The 27,478-nt window shown below is 43.5% G+C and overlaps 1 protein-coding gene across 1 annotated transcript in view; it reads right to left on the reverse strand.

The window, feature by feature from the left end:
- Window positions 1–27,478, reverse strand: part of LOC143476975 (zinc finger matrin-type protein 4) — a 54,544-nt gene that overhangs the window by 3,693 nt on the left and 23,373 nt on the right. The window contains exons 4-6 of the mRNA XM_076975400.1: window positions 21,624–21,783; window positions 15,980–16,213; window positions 8,640–8,736 (exon numbers count right to left, since the gene is read on the reverse strand). Coding sequence (XP_076831515.1) covers window positions 8,640–8,736; window positions 15,980–16,213; window positions 21,624–21,783 — 491 coding nt within the window. The remainder of the gene's footprint in view (window positions 1–8,639; window positions 8,737–15,979; window positions 16,214–21,623; window positions 21,784–27,478) is intronic.

Below are 27,478 nucleotides of genomic sequence, written 5' to 3' on the forward strand. Positions count from 1 at the left end.
TTTGGAGTTTATTCACTAGACATGAGAGAGCACGACATCGATGTGAAGTCATTTTGTGAAGTGTCAGAGTCACAGTGTGAGGTAATTGGTTGTGTAATTTTAAGTTGTTTAGCCAAAGTTTTGTTTCCAAGCACATAAGCATATAAATAAAGCATATTAAGTAATTTTTAAATTTTAAGTTTTAATTGATATCAATATCTTTGCTAACTGTTCATAACGGACTGGAAATTGAAGTTGTGATGTTACACCAAATATTACAAATACTATGTCCTCTGTGATTATGGGCACCATGGTACCACCAAAAAGTAGTTCATAATAATTAATCCACTGACTATTAAAAAACTCTCGGATACCAGAACTTTTAGCTAATTTATTAAGATGTAAAACAACGTACGATGTAAAGAATGTCTGTAGAAGAGTGTACATGCATCTTTTTATTGCTTCCCAAACCACCCCTCCAAGACTCTCAGTTGGATATTTGATGGAGATTACCATTATTTACATTGGTAACTTAAATACTGGGAAAAGTTTTGCCTTCATTGCCACCACCAAGTTCAGTGATTGGTGGCATTTCCATTAATACCACAGGTGCAGCAAAACGTGTCTTTTCATTGGCTCTTCTACCAAAACCGTGATCCAAAGTTTCATGATCCTTGAGATTCATGCCACATAGTTTGCAGGCCACAGAATACGGACTGAATGAATAACCTATTTTAATCTGAATCTGAACAATAATCTTTAATTTCATGTCTTTGAGAACGGACTCATTACAGTGATGTGTTGGTATATTCATATAATGTAATAGTTCATTTATTAGTATTAAGCATAAATGGAGGTGCACGTTGTTTAAGCACTGAATCCTTATTCATTTTGTCATTTCAGGTTTATATAAAGGATGCCTGTATTTTTTCATCAGTGTCACAGAAGCCTTTCCTTTAAAAACATTAGTATAAATTAGTACGAGAGCATCTGCTGAGAGCATAAAATTTACATGAGAGAGTGTAAATTATACATATTCAGTATCCCCCTTAGTAGACCCATCAGCCAGCACTGTACAATCTAAAAATAAATGCAGGCGACGTGAAATATTTGCTGTAGCATCGTGTAAGCTAAAAACCAGATAATTCACCAAAAGGTGAATGATCATTAGGTCTAAAAGGTCTTGTTGACTTATTCAGTAACTTATCGTGCCTTGGTCTGTAGTGCTATGAAATATATGTGTTTCAGAGCTGAGTAGTAACAAAGTCTGAGTAAGATTCGGGATGGTGATTCAGCTTAACCTGATATTGCAGGTATCACTGGCAATAGAAAAAAGCTTGTGAAACTTAGTGTAACTTTAACACATGCACGTTTTATTATGATTTGTAGTTAATACGTTTTTTCAGTGCATGAAGTTTTATTTTACCCAGAAAAAATAACCTTTACTGCACTTTCTACAAGCTGTAGTTGAGAAATAATTGATACATTACTAAAACACACTGGCAAGTACAATTAAAAATTAACAATCCAGTGGTTTTTGAAATCTCGCACTCTTCAGAGTTTAAAACAGAACTCTTGTTTTTTGCTCCCATCCCCTCACAAGGATCGTTGTCTGATTTGCCCATTGGCCTGTGATAATGACATATTTCACAGGTTTGTGCACTACTGAGAGGAGCTTCTTCATCAATGTGGGCTGCAGGTTTCTCTTTGCCACACTTTGGGGGGGGGGGGGGGGGGGGGGGTGTGTGCAAACGAGGGGCAAGAGAGATTAAAGGGCCACATCTGAAGGACAGGCAGAGAAATGGGATTTTACAGCCAGTCTCTTTATGCCTGCTCGGCGGCGCGTTGAACTAATCCCCAGCGACTGCCGGCCGAACTCACGCCCCCCCGCCAAAGCTCCTTACACGAGCTGAGGCTCCTCCAGTCCGCTCGGCACTCTCCGAGGGGGGGGAAGAACCTCACACTCACCCTCAGTCCTACGGCCCACAGACCTCTGGGGACACAAAGGTATTAACTCCAAAGACATGCTTCCAGCCCATGCCTGGCTGCACATTTATACACATAAAACAAGGCAAAAGTAAAATGCCGTCATGCCTGAGCTCAGACAGCAATCTTTTATTAGAACGAGTACCCTGCAAGCAAGCCAGGGCGTTTTAGATATCCCAAGGGACTGTCCAGGGAATGAGCTTGCTTTTAAAGCCAATGCATCTGTCCGCAGCACTGACATGCTATGATTTATATGGATTTTTTTTTTATATGCTCCATAACCTGTCACTTCTGTGTGGAGGAAAGCTCACAAGCCGTCTTATGTTACCACTGCTGTGCGTCCTCTATGTGGATATTAGAACTGTTCTCACAGCAGGAACTGGGTCACCAAGCCTTTTTTTTTCCACCCATGGGTAAAACAGATCGAGACTCCGGCAGCTGGAACTGCATCTTTCCACCGTGCGAGCCCCCTCCTCCGGTCCAATCCCAGGGGTTTCATCTGTCTAATGGGACTGTGCGGCCCAGGGAGAGTGATTACACAGGTAGAGGGAGTCCAATGAGCTGGAACCCCCCTAGCTTGTTCCAGGCAGCATGGGGATCGATGGCAGAATCCGTAGATCTAAACACTGGTCCCAAAAGCTCAGATTACACAGCTCCAAACTAATCAATCAGCAAGACTATTTAAGCACTCTCCCAGCCTCTGTCTGTATCACACACCCTCTGCATTCCCAAGGAGCATGGAATCCTTTACTCTTTTGTCCATATTATTTATACGTGTCCTTTCAAGTCGTTTTCTTTCCACCCCTTTTGTCCATGTTTGTTTTAAATAGGAGGTCCTGTGGTCCAGGAGGATCAGGAGACCTTCTGCTCCTCACTGGAGTTGATCTTCTGCCTTACATCCCTGCACCCTGTTGCTGTTGTCACATCAGGAGATGGATACCACCTCATCCCGTCGTCCCCCCCTGCTATTTGCAGTGAAATGCTCTGTTGTCCTTATTCTCACTTTTGGCTGCTCTGCTGGCCACACTAAATCACGGCCTTATCCGGTCTAGAGCCTCGGGGCCTGCAGTAAAACGGCCATAAAGTGGGGGCAGACGCAGTCGCCCGGCCAAGGGCTGATGTAGCAGATGCCGAGCTGGGCTGCCTTTAAGATAACGGGCGCGTAATCACAGCAGACCAGACCTGTATGCTTCTTAGCTGCAAAGGAGATAAGAGACCGTACTCAGCAAAATGAGAAGTGTGTGTGTGTGTGTGTGTGTGTGTATACATGTATAGTGTGGGCAGAGGGACATATCAGTGAAGGGCAAGTCCTTTCAGCACCCACATGCATAGCTTTAATTCTAGCTTGTTTTCATCTACAGTACAATAAATGTGTCTGCTATAGCTGCACCAAATGTCCAAATAAAGGGAGGAAACGGTGGAAACGGTGCCATTGTTGGGGGTTCAGAATTGTTGATGGGTTTCAGATGTTAAATGTTGGTAGAGGGAGTTTTAAGGACCAACTCAGTGTGTGCATTAGGCACAGGAATGAGTTGGGACAAGAATGAAAGAACCTTTTACTTACAGAAACACTTCAGTCCTTATTCACTGTCTGAATCTGTCGGTTAAAGAGGTCAGTGTGTTTGGTAATAGCAGAGGCTGGCTGCTAAGTGTGTTTGGCTGAGCTGATTTAGTATCATGAGATCCAGGCCATTAGAAGGATGACTTACACACACACACACACACACACACACACACACACACACACACACACACACACACACACACACACACACGAGCCGAAGACCTTTCTCAAGTGTCACACTATGGCAAGTGATGCCCTGAATCCTGGTAGCGGCAGCAGCCTGAGGACGGACCCCTGCTGCTTCCCCAGAACAGCAGCACCATGAACCCATGATTCCCCCCCCCCCCCCCCCCCCCCCCCCCCCCCCCCCCCCCAGTGTGAGCCCCCTGAGCGCCCCGGTGGAGGGCAGTGCTGCCCAGTGGCGGGTACGCACAGCTAACTAGATCTGGCAGCCAGTCCAGACTGGCCTCATTGCACTCACTAGTGCTCTTCACTGGTTTGAGAGCGCAGCCCCCCCGCCAAGGGCAGGTCAAAGGTCACTGAGCTTAGCAGACAGGCAGGAGGGACGAGTCCCGCAGTTATAAATAACCACACTGCCATCCCTGCGGGTTGCCTGCTCTCCACGACCAAAGAAAAACCAGAAATGCTGTCCACCTGGAGAAGCAAAATCAGAAAGTTCTTGAAACTTGAGTTGAATGGTACTGGTTATCTGGTATTCATGGAGAAGGTGGTATTGGGGGGGGCTGTGGTTCAGCACAGGGAACCCTTAATGCACCAGCTGCCTGTACACCAGCACCGCAGTGAGGTGATGATATCTCCGTTTCCTTCTGTAATGACACAAGTAATGTATTTAGGTCTGAACCCAATAACCTCTTCAACAGAACCTCAGAAGCATTGACTCCTAAGTTTAAAACTTGATCTTCTGCTCTATTTTAACTTTGCACCAAAGCATCCCAGGGTCTGTGTTACGGATGGGTAGTAATTTTGGGCCTGAAGTGCACAGCAGTGGGGAATGCCAGGCTGCACGGGGGTTGTTCTCTTTCTGCTAACCCACAAGAAGTCTTTCTTGAACGTTTTAGCCATTTTGCAGCTGTGTAATTAGAGCTGGTGCATATTGGAATGTTGGTCTTGCTCATCACAGAATAGCAGCACTGAAGTGTGAAGAAGACCTGATGCAGGAAAAGGGAGAAGGTCCATGACTGGATAAATTCACAGATGCCTCTGCAGAGACTGCATGTGCTACGCCTTTTCTGTTCAAGCTGCCAAAAATGGAGACCAACAATATGATTTGTGTAATAAAAGAGGTGGTGATGATGGCTCCTTCAAGTTGAGTTAAAACTGTTATTTAGAAGACGCATGCTACAGGCCACGAAGCTCTTCATTGGGACTTTTCTTCTGCAGAAAAAAAATAAATGTTCAGTTTTACTTTTATACAAAAACATTTAGTAGCTTCTCCCCATTTACCACCATCACAGTTGGGTAAGAATTCATGGTTAATTTTTTAATTATTTCAGACAGCTATTACCCTTCCTAATCTTCAAGAATCAATTTCCTTCACATTAGCACCAGTTCCTTTAGGCCCTTGTTTTATTTAATGACATTAAAAAAATCAAAACAAAGGTTTTATGATTCACAGTAAATTAACCACTGAATAGCAATAAAAGATGCACTGAATACAAGATAACCTTTATTTTTGCACTGGAAAACTGCAATTATCATATGATATCGGTAACTGCAAAAATGACCTGCACATAATCTTAAAGGTGTCATTTTGTTGCCACAGTAGTCTTAGATCAGGGGTGCCCACAGTTTTCAGCTTGCGAGCTACTTATAAGATCGACGTAATGAGCACCCCTGTCTTAGATCATACAGTGGTGCTAGATCACAGCAGATGAGGACACCAGTAATGGCAGGTCATGTTTCTTAGCAAGTAATATGCTTGCTAAGCAATACATATCTTTTAAGCACAGTACATAAATCGCATGAGATTATCAAGGTTCTTTGATTTATTAGATCAGATTTATTTTGCCTGTGCCTATAGATCGACTGAGGATTCTTGGAAAGATTAATGCAACTGAGCAATTTAATTACCATTATACAATCCTGATAGTAAAAATGTATATTGTATAGGGCTGTTAATTGAAAAGAACTTGTAAAATATGTCAATTAAAGTTTAAGGCAATTAAAAACATAGAAACAAAAACAGAAACAAAAAATAATCACTTTACAAGTCCTATATAAGGTTTTCAAGCACAGGTAAGTTACTGGAGTTTCTTGTTTATATGTGGTCTGGGTTGTATATGTATCCAAAAACAAAGAATGACTAGCTGTTGTTTACGGTTGTTCATTTGTCTGTTAGAGTCCTGGTGATAACAACACCGTAGATATCACCCTCCCAGCCACAACCACATCTATCTCCTGATAAAATAGCATTTGGTTTCCTGATTGCTATGAATCTTAGAGAATGCCAGTTTGTTTCATGATGAATCTGCAAAAAACTATCTGCTAGTTTTGTGAGGGTTTTGTTTTATGACTGTTTCCTAAATTGCTGAATTTGTAATTAAGCTTCAAATGTTCCATCTAATGCTGGCAAAAAGCTATAACTTTCTACTATAACTTAACTATAGAAATCTGTGACAATTTTGATAAATCATTAAACTTTTTCTTCACAGCAATGAGTAATAATTTAATACAAATATTAACTTTCAATTTATGTATTTTTAGGATTTTTATAGTGACAGCATATCTTTCTAAGATGTCAAATAATTGGATATCAAATCCCAATCTAGATTCTAATACAATATCTCTTAAATAAAATGAAATGGAGCCAGAGGTGTCTTGCATTTATATTAAGAATTCCAGAATGGATAATTGGAACCTTTCATTTGATGTTAAGTCACCCACTGATTAGAAAGTACTGCGTATAATATCTAAAAGCACATTTAATTGAGGATGATGAGAATCTAATTTCAAACAATGGTTGAGCAAATCAAGCGTACGCAGTCATGACAAATGTCTAAATGGCTTCTGACTGTCAAAAGAGTCTTTTTTGTTAATCATTCATGATTCATAACTGGCTTGGCTGGCCTACTATAGACTGACATAGATAACAAATGACATTAAGCACAAAGGGTGTCAGAAAATGCTCACTACACCAGTTCCACAGCACTTAGGAGCTCATAATGAAATACATACTTTTACAGGTTAAATTACTTTGAATTATATTTTCATTAATATGTAATACATATTTGACATATTTTACCACACTGCTGGATAGTAAAACTTTTGGGCAATAGAGCTTCATAAACTATTCCAAGTATTGTAGGCAAGGTAAAGAATTCAGATATAATAATTATGATCAGAGCAGGTTAATATGGTCTGTAGCAGATGGCTGCTTGTATCTAGGCAAAGATCTGAGGAGTCTTCCTCCTACGAAACACATTCCTGCTGTGCTCTGACTTACTGTGGAGGTGTTCAAGGAAACAGCCTCAGTCAACAAACATGGCATCTCTTGTTTCTTAAAGTGAAACTGCTAAACTAGCTGGTTCAGAAAGCAGGTTCAGTAACAGACACACTGGACTGGTGGTTAATGGTGACCTTTCACCAATATACATCCATGCCCTTAGATATTTCTTATTAGAGAGGATGTAGCTGTAATTAGCATGGGGGACACCCACACACACTAAAAGACATTGGTGATTTGGCTTTCAGTGTGTGTCCTCTCCCTCCTCCACACCTCTGGCTGTGTTGGCATGTTAATCAATTGGTTGATTGTGAAGAGCAATTAGGGAGGGGCACCGTTGCTGATTGAGTGGTTCCAGTCTCCTCACGTAGGGTGTAGCATTAGGCTAGCTGTGTACCATTAAAAACACCACAGCTGAGGAAGGGGAGAGGAAACGCCCCCTGTGGTGGTACTGCCTGAAATATGAAGCACAGTCCATCTCTGTCAGCCGAGGATGCCATCAGGATCTGCACAGCAGGGGTATTACACTCTCCATCCCTTTTCTCTCTCTCTCTCTATCTCTCTCTCTCTCTCACACACACACACACTCACTCTTCTTTCTCTCTTTTTCTCACACTTTTGTGATTACTCCCTTTCCCATGTTGTATTTCTGTATATTGTTCCAGACGTGTTCAGCTAAATCCCAGCGCCTATGGCACCTTCCTCTCTGACTGGAGGCCCCTAGCTCATCACTGCAGCATGCCACACTGGAGCCTCTGGCGGAGTGAAGCCAGCAGCTGCGTTAATCACACTCACAGGTGGCATTGTTTACCCATCACAGCCTCATTCACCTAATACACAAAACAAATCGCACATTTATCGCCTTATAGTTCAGAGGAAACCTTTTAATCAACTGGCGGTTCTCCAGTTTGTCGCACGTCGTAGTCGGTACAGTGTGCCCTGGCTGAGAAGAAACTCTGTGTTTCCTTTCATTCACCATAACAGAGGCGTGAGAACTGGATGATCTCGGTCAAAACAGTGTCACCCACTCTCATTCATCCAGGACAGCGTGGATGGAGCCGACGTCTCTGTCAGCTTCAACGTGAAGGCTGAGGTTCATCTGAGCTCAAAGTAGGTGCACACGCTACATGAGTTCATGATGAACACACAGAGACCGTTAAAAAGAGATCCATGCAGTTTGCTTTTAAAAACTGAGGGTGCTCAGAGATGCTTATAACTAATTAAAAACAAAATTTATTTATTTCAAATTCTGCTAACACAGGGACGTACGTTTAACAGTCATGCTATTATTTCAGTGTCATGGTTAGACTTGATTAAGACCAAAATACATTTGACTGAGGAACACACACAGGACTCCTTCACTGCTCCAGGTGTGTGATTAATGTTTTATGTAATGACGCGCGGCTCATCATAATCTTCCCTGCTGTGTTCTGTTTAATTTCTAAATTGTTTCACACAATAATTCATATAGTGTCCTGCATTTATTGTCCTGTTTTATTATATTGGGTTTGTGGCAGATATAACATTTGCCATATATTTTATGTTAAAAACACACGTTTAAAACATACAGCCAAAAAGCAATGAGATGCTTTTCTGAGAGAAATGTTTTTTTCTTGAAAGGCAGGGGTACGTGTAGTAAGTACTCACTTGTTTTGGTGCTTAGAGCCCTGGAGGTGAGCGTGGTACTGCTCTATCGAGTTCAGAACCACGTTACACATACTGCAGGAGTAGCTGCTTCGCAAACCTGCAACACACAGCCAAAAAAACATCAGACTTTCACCGTTAAAGACGGAGGCTTTACTAACGGCAGCGAAATATGAGGTACATTTGTGTTTCAACAGCAACTTAATAACTTTCTGTGTGCTTTTGAGCATTTGTGATTGGTTTATGTGATTGCATCAGTCTATGATTAGAAAATCTATATTTAGGCTGCAGCCTGTTCTTATGCTCAGTTTCTTGTAACAATTACTCACTTGAATAGTGAATGTATTGTCAGTGTACCAATTGATAAAATCAATGCAGTCATTATCAAGCCGGTTCCCTTGCTAATCAATTCCCATTAAAATGCCTCTTTTCAATCTCTTGAAATTTCAAGTGTGCATTAGCATTTGAAGGTTTTTTTCTTTAGTCCCAGTGACCTTTTGATTTGTAGGGAAATGGATTGGGTGGTTTAGCAGAACGGAGAGCAGTCACGTGCACACAGCCCTGCACCGGGGGCAGCACAGATGTGTGCTAATGAAGGGGTGTGCAGGTGCCACAGAACAGCAGTGGCCCAAAAAATAAACGGATGGATGAGAAGAATGAGAGAAAGCGAGCAAGAGACTGAGAGAGAGAGAGAGAGAGAGAGAGAGAGAGAGAGAGAGAGAGAGAGAGAGATAAGGAGGTGTAACACACATTCGTCACATACAGAGGAAGCACGTGCCTCTGTGTAGTGGCTTCATTTCAGTAAGACATCTGCAGAGTTATTTCTGACAACATTTATTGCTGTTGAAAATCCTCCACAGCCCTTAACTTCTACCAAGAGAGCCGCAGTCGTGTTTTCCTAAGTGATTGTGAGGGCTCTCTCTGCTTTTTAAAGCAAACGTGTAATAAAAACTAATGTCCTTTTGGTTTGAGTCATGAATAAAGATGACATCATCAGGGAGGGCATTTCTAGTACAATATTCACCCACAATGTTTTGTGGTGTAATAGTTTCAAACACTACAGTGAAAATCCACATTTAAGGTATCTGGGTTTCCTGGGGAGTTGGCCTTTTGATAAGTGCAGAGTCTGGGATGATTCCTTTCTCAAGATCTTCTTTATTTTCCCAAAAGTGCTGCGTTACACTGCATTACACTGCATTGCACTGCATACTGCGTTACACAGCATTATGATTATTCTAGCATGGGAGACTATTAAAGCTTCAATGGAAAGCTCACACTTGTTAAGCTCTTGTATGACCAGTAAACCATGCAGTGCAAAAGCTTTTTACAAGAATAGCAAAGGTATGTGTTCATCTTTTATAGTTTTATATGGTTACTTCTTATATTTGCTTGTTTTCAGGAATCATATGCTACCTGTGTTTCCTGAGGACCTCGGACATCGGGATGGTTCCTCTATTCATTCCACAGACAGATGGTGTTGCTATCTCCTGTGTGCTAAAGCCCCCAACGCATCTGCATAGCCGTTCATATTCTGAGCGAACACGTTCCGCTTGTCACCGATCTGACACGCATAGCAAATAACATTCAGTCGTTGGCTATAGGAACTGGCTGTGAAAACACACCGGTGTAAACCTCCTCACCGCCACCTTCCCTCTCCTTTGGCGCGACGAGCGTGTATTAAGTATTGTTTAGACATTACCGTTGGAAGCCTGGAATGGGAATAGGGCTAATTTTGGAACGATGAGTTCCAAATTAGCCCTTGAAATTTGTCTGGTGAATGTGCGGCGTTGGCCCTCAGACCTCGGCATCACCAGCAGCACTAAGTATTTATTCCTGTTAATAAGCACTCTTTTATGAATATTTCCAACATGGTGGCCCCCTGATGACCTCACAGTGTGGTAGTGATAAAGCAGTCTATCATGGCACCACAGCATCTTGTAATCCGCGGTAATTAAACAGTCCAGGAATATCACAAAGTACCACGCACAGAGAGGAGAGGGAGAGAGAGAGAGGAAAGAGAGAGAGACTGAGAGAGAGACAGAGAAAGAGAGAGTCGGAGAGAGGAGACCGAGAGAGAGAGAGAGCACCCAGGCTGATTAATGTTTCATCGGTAAGAGGACGAAGGTTTACTGCTCAGTGTTGCCTGTAGGCAAAGATATTGCTCTTATTTTTCAGACTGCAGTCCATCCATCTAATTCTTTTTTTTTTTTTCTAGTAATCGCTGTCGAGCTGAAGGAGCGTTCCAGTAATGTGGTTTCAAAATCTAAAAGGGCTTTACATTAGTTGGACTGAGTGCTACAGTTTATGATGACAGATTAATACAAGGATGTCTTTAATCTGGATTTTTAAAGACATAGAGATGTTATATAAAGCCCTATTCCAGAGATACAGGAAAAACATCTTCCACAATCAAAAAGTTGCTAGTGTTCTTAGGGATTAGCAGTAATCCTGTCTCAGCTGAGCGAAACATCTGAAAGAGGCTATTCCACTTCAAGACATGATATGCCAACATATCAAGACCATTGAGAACTTTAAAGGTTATAAGCAAAGCTTAGTAGTCAACGATGAATGTATGAAAAATCCATGTAAATTCAACAAGATTGGAGTAATATCACTGAAATGTAAGACCTCCCTTTTTTGAGTCAGTAGACTCTTTCCTGTACTGGGCTTCCCAGAATTCTGTGTTTAAACACAGCCCATTTCCACATTAGACATCACCAAACTACTGACTCTGTGCACCTGTTTTCACTTTTGCTTTCTGGACATACACCATTCAGTTTAGTGTGTTTGGTGTAATGCCACATGCTTTGATGCCACATGCATACTGAGCTGCTGCTCCCCTGTCTGCCATTATCATGCCCTATTTTGCTCCATATCTCTGGTATTTGTCTTTTCCCTTTTAGCATCGTTACCTGTTTTGGATTCGTTGTTTTGGCTCTGGAACCCGAGCCGAGTGTCCAGCCATGTTTTTGCTACTCCTGGACGTATTGGTTGACTTTTTCTTTTTTCTCATTATTGACCTGCGCCTGTTTCCTGACTACAGTTTTTGATTACTCTCTTGTGAATAAATAAAATGAGGTAAACAGCAGAACTGGCTCTCATATTCAGAAGCATGGAGGAGCTCTCTGCCTCTGGGTGAAAGATACGTCCCCGTCGCCTTGAAAGATCAGCTAATCTGGGCCCGTCTGCCCCGTTTTTCTGAGCATCCTGGTGTAATCTGTAAGCAGCAGCCTTAACCTAGTCAGTTTGTTGTGACCTGCACTACCTGTTCCCAGTGCAAACCCTCCCCTTTTTTCAGGGAGGTGCTACACTCTCTCATTTAGTGGTGGATTCTGGGACGCATCTTTCTCCTTCCTCAGTTGGTCGTCACTACTCTCACACACTCAGAGAGGTTCGGTCATGCCTACCGCCTTACAAACCGAAGCCATGTTTAATTATGTTTTCAGGTTTTTGGTATTCCTGAGGACATTGGGCTCTACACGGTGCAGAAATAAAGCTCAAGACAATGATGCAAGTATGTGTGGGCACGACGGAAATGTTGTTTACTGTTTTCATGACTGGCGGCAGAGGAACTAATTAACTAATCCGGCACAGAGCAGCGTAAGTACAAAAAAGAGGGTTAGACTGAACCTGTGATCCGCAGGCGTGGTCAAGCATACTGCTGCAATGGCAGTCAGATGAACTCCTCCTCTTCTCTTTAAAAACTGAGCATGAACTGAACATTTTTGTCATGGCAGTGAATGTGCAGGAACAGAAGCACCATGTAAATTCACGAATGAGGAAGCAGAGAGGTAGAAAAACATATAAAGCACCATAAAATCTAAGGCACCTGAAGGATTACTATTATCGATTAATTAATATTTACATAATTCTGATTTGATGAATAATTTACATTATATAATTCTCTGTATTAACACATCAACTGTCTGACTCACATTTAATAGTCACGACAGAATTGTTTTTCCTTACGAAAATAACCTGTGAGCATCTGGCCAGCTTCTGAAGCTTCATCCTCAGCTGCATGACAGCAGAGCACTCAGACGCTTTCATCAGACTCTTCCCAGCTTCACAGATGTTGTACTGTTGCCATGTAAAAAATAAAAACCCAGTGGATGTTGCCCAGTAATACGAAGCATTGCCCAGTTGTTTTTCACAAGTTATGAAATGGAGAGAAAAAAAACTCACCATTCCATGCACAGAGATGAGGCTAATGAAAAATGTATCCTCCTTGCTCAACATGGTACTAGTGAAGAATGATAATAAAATATACAGCATAATTTGATATATACAGTAGAATTCCAAATATACTCTCATGTATATAATTTCATATATCAATGACGTGTGGTCTGTCTTGGCTGTCCATGGTGACTCTCATGTGTAACAGCACATCAGTGTGGTCATGTACAGTGGGAAGAGGCCACGTTGTTCACTCCATTTCCTCCTCCTTACTGTAATGAGTTTCCCAAGCCTCTAGGGAGGCAGCTGCAAAATCGTTCCATCATGTAGGGGGATGCAAGCAGGCCATCTGACACAAGAGGGACAGGTCTCCTTCCCACAACGCTCCACGAACAGGCCTTTAGTCCTGCCAGGAGCAAACAGGGTTTATGCCAAACCCTAGCCACATGTCAGAATACGGAAGCATTTATCTAAATAATGGCCATTGAATTAGCAGACAGGCGACAGTAGGGAAAATAAGATTTTAATATATATTATTATTATTTTTTAGACTTGCTCACTATATTCACAGAGAGTCCACAGAGACTTTATTTAATAACACGTGTGCATACCGGAGTTCTTTATTACAGATTTCAAAATGGGAGTCAACTAGTATTAGGAAAGTATGCATTTTCCTGTCTTCATTCCCTCTTTTTTCCAGAGTAAATTAAACTACCTGGCTAAAAGCAGACAAGGGCCTTCCGTCAAGCCCTGCCATGTTCTCAACATCAAAATAAAAGCCTCAGCTGGGAGCCCATTACACTGGAGTGGTTTCCCGATAAACAGGCCAGGCTATGAGCTGTAATCTTCCAGCAGTCATTTCACTGATGGGCTGAACAAGTGGGAGGGTCTTCCAGAGGAGACACTGAAGGAAACGAAGTGTAGGGTGTGTGTGTGTGTGTGTGTGTGTGTGTGTGTGTGTGTGTGTGTGTGTGTGAGAGAGAGAGAGATGTATTTACATTCAACCATTCACCTTCACCTTGTGGGTTTCTGATGAGGATAATGAATGAGGCAGGTCATTCTAGCTAGGTGTTTCACTTTTCCTTGGCCCTAAAGGAAAACCCAAACCCAAGGTGCTGCAGAGAGCAAAGCTTCATATAGAGCACCAGAAGAAGGTGTGGGACAGTTCTGTTTGAGAGAGCATGGGTTTACTGGTCCGTTGTGAGAGTGTTCTCACCAGACTGCTCTAGCTCTGACTAATTTGGCAGAGCTATGGTGCTTCTCAAACTGAATTTAGAAGCATTAACAGCAACAGTGTAGGGCTGGAGCCTTGTGTGTATCCGTTTCCAGAGTGTTATAATCAACAACAAATATTTCTGTTGTGATTTAAATAGAAGCTGACATTCACAGTGAAGTGATCTAAACAAGGATGTGTTTGGGCTTGGTGGCTGTCTGAAGCTTGGCCAGACCATCAGGATTATAGGGACATTGCAATATTTATCATTTGTGTTCCTTCAACATAAAGTGATAAGCTGACTCCAATTTTACACAGGATGGACTATTTCATAAGCATGTCCAGTCCCAACAAGCCATGTTGAACAGCTGCTGCGTTTTCTCCTGGGATAAAAAAAAGTTTTGTGCTGGTTCTGTAAATTGAAAATTCAATCAGTTTATCCTTTGAGAACATTTAACCACACCTGTCTACTCTGGACTTTACAAGCTTGATTCTGGGATGGTACTGAGCAGCTGTGGACAAATGAAGTATGATTTATTGGCTCATTTTTTATTTATTTATTTTTTAACACTCTGGCTTTGCCACGCTTCCATCCTTGGTGACTGAGTCCTTGGAGATCCTCAGTAAGCCGTCTTTGGACACTGCCTGACCGATCGCTGTCCTGCGTGCCTCTGTGTGGTGATGGGTGCCAAGCGCCCAGTCTGTTGATACTGGAAGTAGCTCCGATTACATGTGTGAACTTGGAGTCCCTCCAATCTGCCAAGGTGAATTCAAGAAAGTCTTGGACATGTGGGAATATCTACACGTCACCTTGTTATATCTTTAATATTTACGTCTGCTTATTTTAACGGCCAAGCTCTTAACCCCGCATAAGGAAGTCTCTTAAATCGAATGACAAACAGCACTTGGTTGGTCATGGTGCCTTGCAGTGTGTCTAATTGCCCCTGACACCAGCTGCTAGCTCAGTGAGCCAAAGTTGACGAAGAACCCCTGGAGCATGTGATGAGGCCCAGAAGACTCGTGACGGCTGCACCTCCTCGTTCTGAAGTACGTTTCAAACACATGTAAAACACCACCCTTCGAGTTATATGTCCTGACAGCAGGATTTGGTCTGGCTGATTTGAGATGATCGTGACTGACGTCCTAAGCGACACTGAAGTGTGACTCCTAGTTCAGTTAAACTGGTGACATATGTTCTCACATACGGCACGCAGTTCATGGCTCTGTTTAACAATTACCTCACGCCGAGACAAGTGTATTTATAGTGTGCATTCCAGAGGTGTAAAGTTCACTAATTAAAGCTACCTGCTGGTTTTGGGCTAATTTGCAGCAGCAAGGAGGTTGTGATAAAATTGTAGGAAAGGTTTTCACCTTGTGAACCTGATCTATCTATCAGTCCCTGTATGTATTGCTTGCAAGACAGACAGAAAAAAGTCATTAAGTGTATAGTAAAATTTTCTGAGAATGTGTTAGTAGCAATATGTCTGTGAAAAGGGGTGTGGGTGTTGATTGTGGTTCGGGGTTTGTGCTGGCAACAACGTTGAACTTCAGCATTCCACACAAGTGCAGTGTTACTGCTTATTTCTTACCATACTGTAGATTCTACTGGACAGGTGCTGGCACCCCAGTGCTCTAAACCTTAACTTCATCACTCATATCACTCACTGCCAGTTTCAACGGTGACTGTCGCGGCTGTTTGAGCTTAACTACAGACTATGAGCACAAACGTCCTGTTATCAAACCCCGTGGTGCTTCAGCTGATGTCGGGACTTTAAGGGGGGGCAGTTAAATGGTCGCTTTGCTCCACTGAAATGCTGAGAGAACGCTGCCTCTCAGTTTTACTGTCTCTCTTTACTGGTTGCTCAGTAGTGCCTGTCTACTGGCGGCTCCACCCTGCCGGCCCCTCCGCCCGGCCCCTCCGCCCTGCTGCTCCGCCCTGCGGCCCCGTGCTCACCTGTGCCCTTGGCACCGTCCAGGCTGCCGGCCAGCTGCTCCAGGAGTCGTGCCCGTGAGGCGTTTCGCTTGTGCTTCTTGCCCTCGTAGTGCTGCTGTGCCATCAGGGGGTTGTTGAACCAGGCTCCACACAGGCAGCAGTACTTGCCTGCCTCCCCGTTGCTGCCCGCGGGGGGCCACGAGGGTGGGGGGGGTGGCACCGGTTCTGTGGGCTGCGGCGTGCTGGGGGTGGAGTCTGCACACAGAGCGGCGAGATAAAGAGCACAGTAAAAAAAAAATCCGCTCATGTAAACACAATACAGTCTCTGCTGCTTATACTGATTAATCAATATTAATCAATATTAATAGGCCTCATCAGCCCGTTTGCAAATTCTGCATAAACTGGAAGGCCAATGCTGTTTGGGGAATAAATCTGGATCACTGGCAGATGCATCCACGGTTAGGGGGTAGCAGCCCCAAGCGTGAGTTCAGCAGAGGGCTACACCTCTCCAGCAGAGGGCTACACCTGTCTAAGTTGGGGTGTCCTCCCCTGATGGGCGAACCAAAAAAACAAAAAAGAAAAGTTCAGGAATGGAGGTCACCAGGTAGCCTGCTCTCTATAGACACGATAGACTTGTTACCATAACTACCAGCCCCAAATAGACTTCAGGCCCATTGCGTGTCCATCCACCTTTCAAAGCAGAATAGAATCCACTTCTGTTTCAGCATAAATTAAGTCCATTTCTAATTTTACCAGACTTCTAAAGGCTGTAGAGCACAGGTGTCAAACTCAAGGCCTGCGGGCCAAATGTGGCCCACCGCGTCATTTTATGTGACCCGCGAGTGCTTAAAAAGCCAAATTGTCCAAAAAAAAAAGAAGTAAAAGTGAGCAAAAACTACATTTCCCACAATTATGTTACCCGCGAAGTGACGGCGTCTGACACTGCAGTGTTTCCATATCGATGCGATTTTCCCAATAAGTGTAATTGGAAAATACAAATTATGATCCCAAAATGTCCAGGAAGAGAAATATCAATGCAGATAGAAGGGTGTTTCAAGAAAGATGGAGAAGCGATGTTTGCGCTTCAAGGAGAAAAACGGGTATGAAGCAGTGGCGGTTGTCAAAGAGTACAATATACGTCGGCATTTTGCGACCAAACACAGAGCTAAGTATGCCCAAATTAGCCATCAAGAAAAACGACAAAATGTCAAAGAATTAAAAAGCAAACTGCAATCGCAACAGAATGTGTTCACAACCACAAACGAAACGGCAGTAAAAGCTGCTTTGTTGTGGCTGAAGAAATTGCCGCGCTTCAGTCTTTTTCAGAGGGAGCATTTTTGAAGCACATTCACTATTTTCACAGTAATTTGATATTTCAAGTTTTGAACAAAGTAAATGTGATATATTTGATACATTTTTCTTTATTCACTTGGATAGTTTGATCCTTAATTGATGGAGTAATGTGGGTTTCATAACCTAACAAATTTAAAGGTTTATGTTATAATAACAGCAACAAGCAAACATTTTTTTTAGATTTACGCAAATATATCTGTAATATTTGTAACTTGAATAAGTAATAAATTCAGAGGTATTTAACATTAAGGAGTAGGTACATTTATAAGTTACATATGGCCCTCCGTGGGCAACGATTATGCTGATGTGGCCCGCGGTGAAAATGAGTTTGACACCCCTGCTGTAGAGAGATGTCTAACTTCCGGTGCAAAAGATAAATGGGGAAAGTAATGTAAGATGTTCAGGAAGCCCAGGCTGCAGTGCACACTGGGACTGTTCCTGGGACCTTAGTGTGGACAGTGAGAGAGAGCTCGAGTGCTGCTGCTGTCTCTGGTGTATCTGATGTGCTGCGGTTACGCTGCTCAGGTGTTACGGCAGGAGATGGGACACATGAAACACGTGTTACTACCCAACGTCATACTCTAAACAACACCGTCTATGTCACTGCTGACTTCTGTAGACGCTTATCGAATGGTGTAAGTATGCCCCACTTATGTGAGTGTGTGTGTGTTCGTGTGGTTATCTTTCAGGATGGACTGAGACAAAGACTATTCTTCAAATAACCTTTGCGCTGTATGGTGCAGAAACACGGTGTTATTGCATGTCTAATGCATTGGGATTCGTTTCTTAAGATACATATAGAAGGTAAACCTTCGAAGAGCTTCTTTATAAACCCAAGTGTTGACCTTTCTGGTTGCCTAGGTGGTGTTTAGTGAATTTAGTTGATTAGTCAGTCATACTGAAGCAACATGAAGCCAAGAACACATAGTAACAGTAACTATGGTTCTCTGTCCACCTCTCACCACCCACATTGCGCTGTTATGAGTGAGATGATTCAAACCACTATGTAGACATTACTTTAAATGAGCCTTCCTCAAGATTTCTTTCACAATGATTCAAGCTAGCGTACGAGCAAGGTATTGTGAACTCATCATCTCCTGTGCAGAAGAAAAAACACATTACATTGAGTTATGAAAAAATATGAGTTTTCTGCTTTATAAGCGCGGGTAGGTAAGAAGAGGGGGGATGTGTGTGAGCAGAGACAGCCCGCGTGACTGAGAGAGGACCGGGCCAGGTAGGCAGCTCTCAACGAGCACATAACACCCCAGTTGTTCCCATCAGCACATCAGCGCTCCTCTAATGGAGCTCCCCTGAGCACAAAGGCCTCAGGTTTTCATGAAGGTCTCAGGTTTTCCTGAAGGTTGCTGTGACTCTAATCTCCCCGCTTTACTTCCATTTTTTATTTTATTTTTTACTTGGATGCTTATGCATCCATTAAAAAGTTGCACCAGTATCATCAGACTTCTCAGGAAAATAAGAGCTTTATTGCATTAAAAAATAATAATAATAAATGACACTATTAAGTTCAGTGTATAAACGGAATATATTACTTTCTGAAATGCAATTTCACATCTTAAAGTACCTCTTCAATCGGTCAATTGGACAGAAAATGAGCAACATATGTGCGTGCTCATGAACCGTGATCTGCCTGTCTAGTCCTGAGAAAGGCATGCGTCTTGTTTTCGTGAAATCACAGTCTGATGATAGCAAATGAAACTTAATAGTACGAACAGCCTAAAGATAGTAAGCCACCCCTACTGCCAGTCCACCAAAGCATCTGCTGGACATCTATCACATGGCACCACTCTCAGTGAAATGGAGCGTTGTCAGGATGCTGGACAAAACTGTCAAAACAAATGTTCCTCTCTGGGGCGAAACGGAATGGGATCTTTCCTAATCGATGCCAGGCTGGAATATAACAGCCGTACTCTAACTCAATGCTTTATCTCAGAGTGGGCTCCATTCCAATCACTGTGCATGAGGTAATTGAAAGTATCTGGAATCAATTCTGTCTCACTTTGCCAGCTTTAGATTTTTAATAGTCTTTAGCTGTCCAATAATGCCAAAATGAAGTGATGTCGTTTAAAGCTTTGGATTCAATCCAGTTGTGAGTACTTGCTAAATGCCTTTGATTATTCAGACAAGTGCTTAGCAAATTGCGGGTAACACTTATACAGGGGTTAATAAACCTACCTGCTCCACAATGACGTGCCTCGGGCGTTGAGTTATTAATGTATAGCCGGATTGACATGAGTACAACGTTTGCTCTTGCACAGAGTGGGCCATTTGAAATAACAGTAGGTTGACAATGGAGCTGTTGTCATGGAGATGTTGACACAATGCGAGTGTTGATAAATCATTCGCTAGCATGTGCGACATCCACTAGAGGAACAGCCAGCCTTCATTACCAGCCGCACAGGATCAAGAATACTGAGCGGGCCAGCACAGGTTAATAGGCATCGTGCTAGGACATCGATGTGGGGAAAACTCTACGGATTTATTTTCACCATACACCAGAACCATAATAGCCGTATCAACCATCAGTCGCAATGGACCAATTGTGTCGGTCATCCAGCCAGTTCTCTATCGACGATCGGCGTCCGACTCTGTCGAGGGTCAGTTTCATTGCGAGCTGTATTTGTTTTGGATGGAAGTGACATTGATGTGGAAAAACCAGAGCTCTACTACTGTTGCTATGCCTGATACACTCATTACACACATACCATCGTGTGCAAGTTAATTCTGATTAGAATGCTCTGCCTCGCAAATAATATCCTGTCAGCAGAGGCCCTGTAGCCGGAAGCCCGTGAGTGATGAAGGTGGTTAAGGAGGACTAACAGACTGGTATCAGCTGAGCTACAGACTGTGACTGTACATTGATGACATGCACATGTGTTGGGTATACTTAATGAAGTGTGGAGTGAGTACATGAGCCATAGCGAGGGGTGAGCGCATGCTCTCTGATACGGCACTGCACACGTGCTTGAGGGCTCCCAGGAGCAGCCAGAACCTCGGATGGGACAGGAGGAGCATGGATGATGCCCGACAGCTTCACATTTAAAGGACAGGTAACTTGGACCAGCTATATTGTAATTGTCTGTTGAGCAGATTCCATTGGGCATCTGTATATATGGATATGTTTTAGAATGTACTGGGGCCACGTGGAAATATAAATAAACAGAACTGAAGCTGGAAGAACTGAAACAGTTTTTCTTGACACTTCTGGCCAGGAAATACTATTTGTCAAGGGTCCGTGTCCATTATATAAGCCATGCACGGGTGTAATAGAAGCTGAGAATAGTGTTTCTGTTACACGCCTGCGTGTCTCGGCAGGCAGGCTGACCAGGTGCGTTCGCCGCCCTCACGTGAAAAAGTGAGTCTTAAACGGAGTGTGAAACCGACACCGACGGCCCCTCCACCCTGCAAATCGATGAGACTGCCCAGAAGCTCCAGCCCCCGTGTGGACTTGCTCGGCCGGCTGCGACCCTCGCACCACCCTCAAGGCACTTCAGCCGTAGCGCCCGGCGGGTGGACCGAGCACCGCACACGATGCGTACGTCGTGGGGCATCGGAGGACGCGTGCGGCACGTCGCTGCAAGCCGAGACTTTACGTCACTAACTAACGCGTTACCATTAGTTCTAGTCAGCTTTTACTCTCTTCGCGCAAACATGGGGTTGGCAGCATGGAGTTTAATAAGAGCACGTGGCTTGCTTGTAGTACTCTCAGCACTCCTAGTACTGCTGTAGGAACCTCTCTGGTGAAGAGGGAGGGTCGCTGGGTTGTGTGTACATGCTGGTGGTGCCCCGTGGTGTCTCTGCAGAGGCTGGAGCAAGAACTGGGGCCTCCACTGAAACCGTTAATGCTGCAGGCTGAGGGCATTAAATAAAGGGCAGTTTTCACCTGGAGTGGAGCTGCGTACCACAGACGTTTCACGATCGCAGGAAAGCGATCTGCTCCTCTGTTTTTACAGCCCCTAACTCTGATTCATGACGTGGTGAAAGACTACACTACTGGGCATCTAATCCTGGCCTACACGGGATTTTACAGCATACTGGTTTCTCCACCCTGTCGTCATGGCTTAAGGGCCATAATATCACTGTGTTGACCATAGCCATCAACGCTCAGATGTTACAAGCATACAGTAATAATACACTAAGACAAAAAAGAATTATAATTTGGGTTCAATCACTGCAAGAACAGCTCATTACACAACAGGTCTCATTGTATTTACTGCAAATAAACACAGACAAGCAAACCACGTTTTTCAGATACCAGGGATGAAACGCAAAGCTGGCGGCTGACGGGTCTGACCTGTGGGGACGGGTCTGCTGGGCTGCTCCCCGAGCACCAGCCGCACTCTCTTGGCGTGAGTCTTGCCCTGGTAGTGCGACTGTGCCACGATGGCCGACGTGAAGAACATGTTGCAGAGCGTGCAGCATTTATTCCTGTCCACCTCGTCCTCGGCACTGTCCTGCGAGAGAGACATGTGGGACAGACGAGATCGGGTCAGGACGCTCGGGAACCAGAGGTGCTTGGATGAAGCTGCTTGAATTCAGCCTCATTTAAGTCTGTTGTTGTATCGTGAAGTAATCCCGTATTTGCTGTAAAACGTTTCAGAGGAGACGATATGAAGTAACTAAGAAAACTTAAAGGGCAAAAGGTGGGCGGAGATTCACGGTACGAATAATAGACAAAACTACCAAAAATATATTCTGTATCCTGATAAATGACGCAAGATTTGTACATTAAACCAATTAGAAAAGTTGAGAAATAATAATGAAATCAAATAATGAAATCTTTAACAGAGCTTGCAGAGTTCACCTGCCACTGTAAGAAGAACCCAGTCTCAGATAGGCATCGGAAACACGGGATCATATGAAATATTCAGTCAGCCCATTTTGCCTCCAGTGTCTTCAGCTCTGCATCCATAAATCATTTATGAGACAATTGGGAAACATCTCCAAACCACTGTCTCAACAGACGTCAGGTTCAAACACGCTATACGAATCACAGTAAACAAACAGTCAGATGTAAATCAGAGCTGTAGTAGAGGCCACAGATGGAGATGTGAACTGAGACGGCCAAGGCTTGCACCTTGAGCATCATGAATGTCGGCCTAATCCTCTTTTAGCAGAATCCTCTCAGAGCTTTAAGTGCTAAGAAGTTTGTATTTGTGAAAATTCAAAGGGAGACTAGGATTACGTTTAATTTAGTTCCTATGCTGTGACTGCAGCCAAGTTTATATGGGTCTTACACAGCCTGGAGAAGAAGAGCAGAAAGATCACAGGTGCAATCACTGGAAATCCTGTTTGACTTTGCTAAGGTCTTCCACCACACATCCTCCAGAGAAGGGACAGTGGATTACTGGGACACTATCAGTTCTAAAACAGTCTGCATCCTGGAACTTTGCCCACACCTCCACTTTGCTCAGAACTGGCCCACAACATACACGCTGAGAAAATGGTGAGAAAAAGAGATCAGCATAAATCAGCTCGGATGCAAAGCGGTGTCAGGAATCGGCTCCTCTGATGGCCTACATCTCCACGCTGTGCTGCTGCTCACCATCCGTTACCAAGACAGCAGAGCCAGTTACTGTTAAGCACAGGACTCCAAGGATGTGTCCACACTAGCATTCTCCCTCCTATACATCTGTATCTTGCCGAAATAACGTGGGAAGAAGAAACCTAAAACCCCAGAAACCTAAGCAACTCACATTTTTTGGGCTGACAGACGCTTCAGGAACACGCTACAGCTTGTGAGCTGTAATTGATAATGCATCCCATGGGCCTTGACCACACTGCTGTATGCAGGAGCATTAATGATTATCTATAACGTCTGTTTGTGTGTATTGTCATTCCAAAAGTGTCTAAAGAACAAAGTACGTATCACAACAATAAAGGACAATAACGACGTCAGACAACTCTACAAATGATGGAGAATATAATAAATGACAGAACAGACCAGCATAGAGAAGAAAGTTTGTGATCTGAATAAAAAAAATACTCATGAGTTAGGAGCAATATCAAAAGGTTTAGTATCAGTATTAGAAAGAGCAATACGCTTTAAAAGTCATAAGTAAGACTTTGTAATCAATGCAAAGCATAACAGGAAGCCAATGTAAACTGAATAAGAAGGTAGTGATACACCATGGTTTCCTTTTCCTGGTTAGGTCATAGACTGCCACGCTCTAACCACTGTCTGTGAAATGCAACTGAGATTGAAAGGATGAGAGTTCAAATTGAGGCTACAGGATGAAATAATATATGAGAAACGCCTGATGCAGAAAATGATATACGTTGATGTAGGAAATAGCTGGTGCTGTAGTATTGATGGGCAGATGTGGTACATGAAGCACTGTACGATTCTAACCACAGTCTATCCACAGTCTGCAAAGCATATATAGTATTCTAACCACAGTCTGTGAAGCAAGAAGATCGAATAGATTAGGAGTATAAGAGAGTTCACATCGAGGACACGGGATTAAATAATACATGAGAAACATCGGATACCGAAAATTTGATTAATTAAAGTCCTGATATACATTAAAATCTAGAAATTCCTGGCATTACAGTGTGGTAAGCAGAACACCTAGGCCAGGAGGAGGTAGTAGGATCGTTCTCAAAGAGGTTATGTCGGTAACACTTCAGGGACAAATGCATGAGACTTTCCTCAAAGTTAAGATGCAAAAACTTAAGCTGGAAAGTAGTAGAGATTCCCTTGCATCGGTTACATAATCCGACCAAACGGAAACCTCTGCAAAAATTCTGTCCAGAAATCCACAGGGAAGCAGCTTTCTTTGTTGTGAAAGATATTTCCGACTTATAAGTTTGTCTGGTACTCGGAGAGTTTTCATGCTCTTCTATGCCAGAATATTCACACCCACCTTTTCTTGCTCTGCTTCTACACCTCTTCCCTAAAATGGAGATGTCAGAACAGAGCTTAGGAGAGATCCAATACATACGGCTTAAAATTGAAAGGCGTCAGCTAGCGCGTCACTTTCCCAGAGCCTGTGCTTCTACTGCAGGGTGTTAAGTTGTTTGCAGCCACCCCTTTTTCCCACAAGCCTCTTCTGTTTCTCTGAGGCCCCTTCCTCACCGTGTCTGCCATTACTCCCCGCCTGATGGGTGAAGAGATGCCGTAGTTGTATTTTCTTCTTCTGCAGTCCCCCCTAAGGGCAACAGTTTCATTCATACTCCCCTCGCGCCTATTGCGATATATTTGTTGGTATCGGCAGGTCTTGGCCGTGGCAGGTCTTGGTCGTGGCAGGTCTTCTCTGCTTTGTTGCTTGCATCACGTCGGCGTCCTGCACCACTCCCCTCTGCACGGGCAGCGTTTGCCGTCTGAGACCCTCCACCCTGCACCTGCTCTGCCCTCAGAGGCTGGAGCTGCGTCAGCTCCTTGAACAGTTTCTTTTGACTCAAGTGCCCTTTCAATAATTTATTTTACTTCATTGCAATTCAATTTCTTTTACTTTATCTTCCTTCATTGCACACTGAAATGAAGATTAGCGCCACGGAGAGTCACTGAACTCTACAAAGGCAAAGCATGTTGGAGATACTATGGTGCATATCAGGTCTGGTTAAAGCTGCTAACAAGAACTGGAGTGAAGTTCTGAGGTTCACAGCCAGCTTGGGATAGCGAAGCCCAAACTTCCTGGCCTAGTTGTGTTCTTGGAGTTTCTGACCTGATTGTGGGCAGTGGGGTCTGATTGCTTGTTTATAGGGGAGTAGACCAGAGGTGGAGCTACAGAGGGAAACATCTCCCACCATCTCCGTGATGACACGGCGAGTGGCTGGTCTGTTTGAGTGCGCCGGCTCGCTCAAGAGCCACAGGCTGTCTGCGTTCCTCTCCGTTGTAACTCGGGCCGAGTGCTGAGTGTGGGAGAATGTGTGTTCGCGTGTGTGCGTGTGGTGTGCTGACACAATGGAGAGGAAAGCGTTTCTCATGTGAAGCTATGTTTCTTCTGTTTCAAGAATGATAATAAATGCCTATTCATTTGAACAATTCTGACTTAGCCACAAGTTTGGCATAACTGTGTACCATGCATAGTACGCACTTACAACCAGCTTTATTAGCAGTCTTATCTGTCATCTGTGCTCACTGGCCACAGTACTCCATGTATTTTATATGTGTACCATTACACACTGTAGCCTGAACATTGCCATAGACAGACAACCTACGCTCTCTTCATCACCGTGCTCAATGCAACAGTGATCCTGACTCGGTGGTCGGCATCACGTGGTGTACGAGTGTCTCAGCATCTTTTGATTGGTTAGAAACTGACCAGATGTTGAGCATCTGGCACAAATGGGATGTACAACACTTTAGAGCTGTGAGGCATTTCTCCTAAACAAATGCAGCTAATTAAGGACGTGAGTGTGTATGTCCACGTGTACATGTGTTTTCCACACTGTAAGAACATAAAGATAACAGGCTGAGCTTCCTAAAGCTTTGTAATTCCAAGGATGTGATGGGAACAGTGGCCCCCCCAAGAGACAGCACCAACGGAGCTCGAGTTCTCCATCACTGCACGCCCTGTTCCCTCTGGGCGCTCTGCTGCGTGTCTTTTTTAGCACGTTACAGTTCTGGCCTCCTGTGGTGTTCTAGTCAAGCCCTGCAGGCCCCAAGCTTGTGGAATAGAGTAATCACTGTAATCAGGAAATGAGGTCAGAAAGATTCTTCTACGCATCTCTAATGTAATGGAGCTGAATACAACAGCTTTTCTTAGACAAGTTATCCCAGTACCGAGGCAATCAACATCAAAAAATGAAAACAAAACATTGAAAAGACAAAAATGTTTTTGTATGTGTGAGCTTTGACGTGAAGAACTTCAGCTTAATGCAAAATATTTTTTGACAGCAGTAAGAGTGACATTTGAACAAGTGACAACTCATTACTTATGGAGCTTGCTAAGAGAGTAGGCACAATTTTGACTGCATTCTCATTTCTGTCTCCATTCTGTCATATGGTGATGTTTCTGTCTCGGGCCCCGTCACAGACACCTGTGGCATTCTCATTTGCACGTGACCTATTTTGTGAATAATAAAAAGGGTGTGTCCGTTTACAGGGGTATGAAGGCTGTGACAGCATCGACTCCTGCCCTGTTCTTAACAAAGAGCTTTTAATTAAAAGCCTGTTTATCTTCTTTCAGCACTCGCATTCTGCTGTTTGGAGGGGTGTGAAAACATGGCTAAAAATAAACGGCACACGGAAGAGGGAAGCAGACAGAGGCACTAATTCCCCCCATTTAAAGAGGCAAATAAAAATACAGATTTAAAGAATGTAGTAGAGCAAACACTGTCCCTCCAGCTGCTCAGACTCATTTCAGCATATCAGCGGCACTCAAATCACACTGCATGACGGAAAGAGTGCACGACACGCACACACAGACACACACACAAACGGTCACATTTTTTATCTCTGTGGGCTTTCCCGATCCATTTTTCTTCTGTTCCATTCTGACTTTGTGTTACTTTTTAAAAGAGGGCCTGTGATTTCACTGAGGCTTGTGTGCGTTCAATCTCCTCAGTCCATGCTGCCGTTAGCACGAGGCAGCGCTCATGTTGGCATGCTGGAGCAAATCGGCCGATAAAAGAGTTGTTTGGATGGCACTGAGGAGGACTGAGATGACCCCAAGCTCCACCGCGGAAGCCCGATTGGAAGTAGAAAACGATAGCCTACCTATATTTAGGCTAATAGTTAAAATGAAAACAAAAACGTATTGTAATTAGAATAATGTCATTAGCAAAATGCTAATTTGAACTTAATTTATTTGACCTTAAATTTGCATCCAACAAGCAAACCTTTGACAGCTAAGCTTGGAGGTAGGCAGAAACTTGGTCGCATTATGTTGGACTGTTATGTACTGGTATTATCCAGTAACGTCACAAAATGAATGTGTGGATAGTGTATATGCAATATCACACTTTCACACAGTGAAATATCACACAGTGCTCATTTGTGCCATCGTGATACAAAACACAGGATTGGCTGGAATATTCTGTGCAAATAAATTATGCAAATAAACAAATAAGATGCATTCTGTTTTCCATAACGAAAATTCTTTGGTTATTAAACATTCACTGTTGCTAACCAACCAGTTCCATTGGTTGGTTCCTGTCTGTGATTTGAGTGATTTATGTTAATAGAACTGCCAGAGCAGCTTA

This window comes from Brachyhypopomus gauderio, chromosome 15, assembly GCF_052324685.1.
Source record: "Brachyhypopomus gauderio isolate BG-103 chromosome 15, BGAUD_0.2, whole genome shotgun sequence".
Classification (NCBI taxonomy): domain Eukaryota; kingdom Metazoa; phylum Chordata; class Actinopteri; order Gymnotiformes; family Hypopomidae; genus Brachyhypopomus; species Brachyhypopomus gauderio.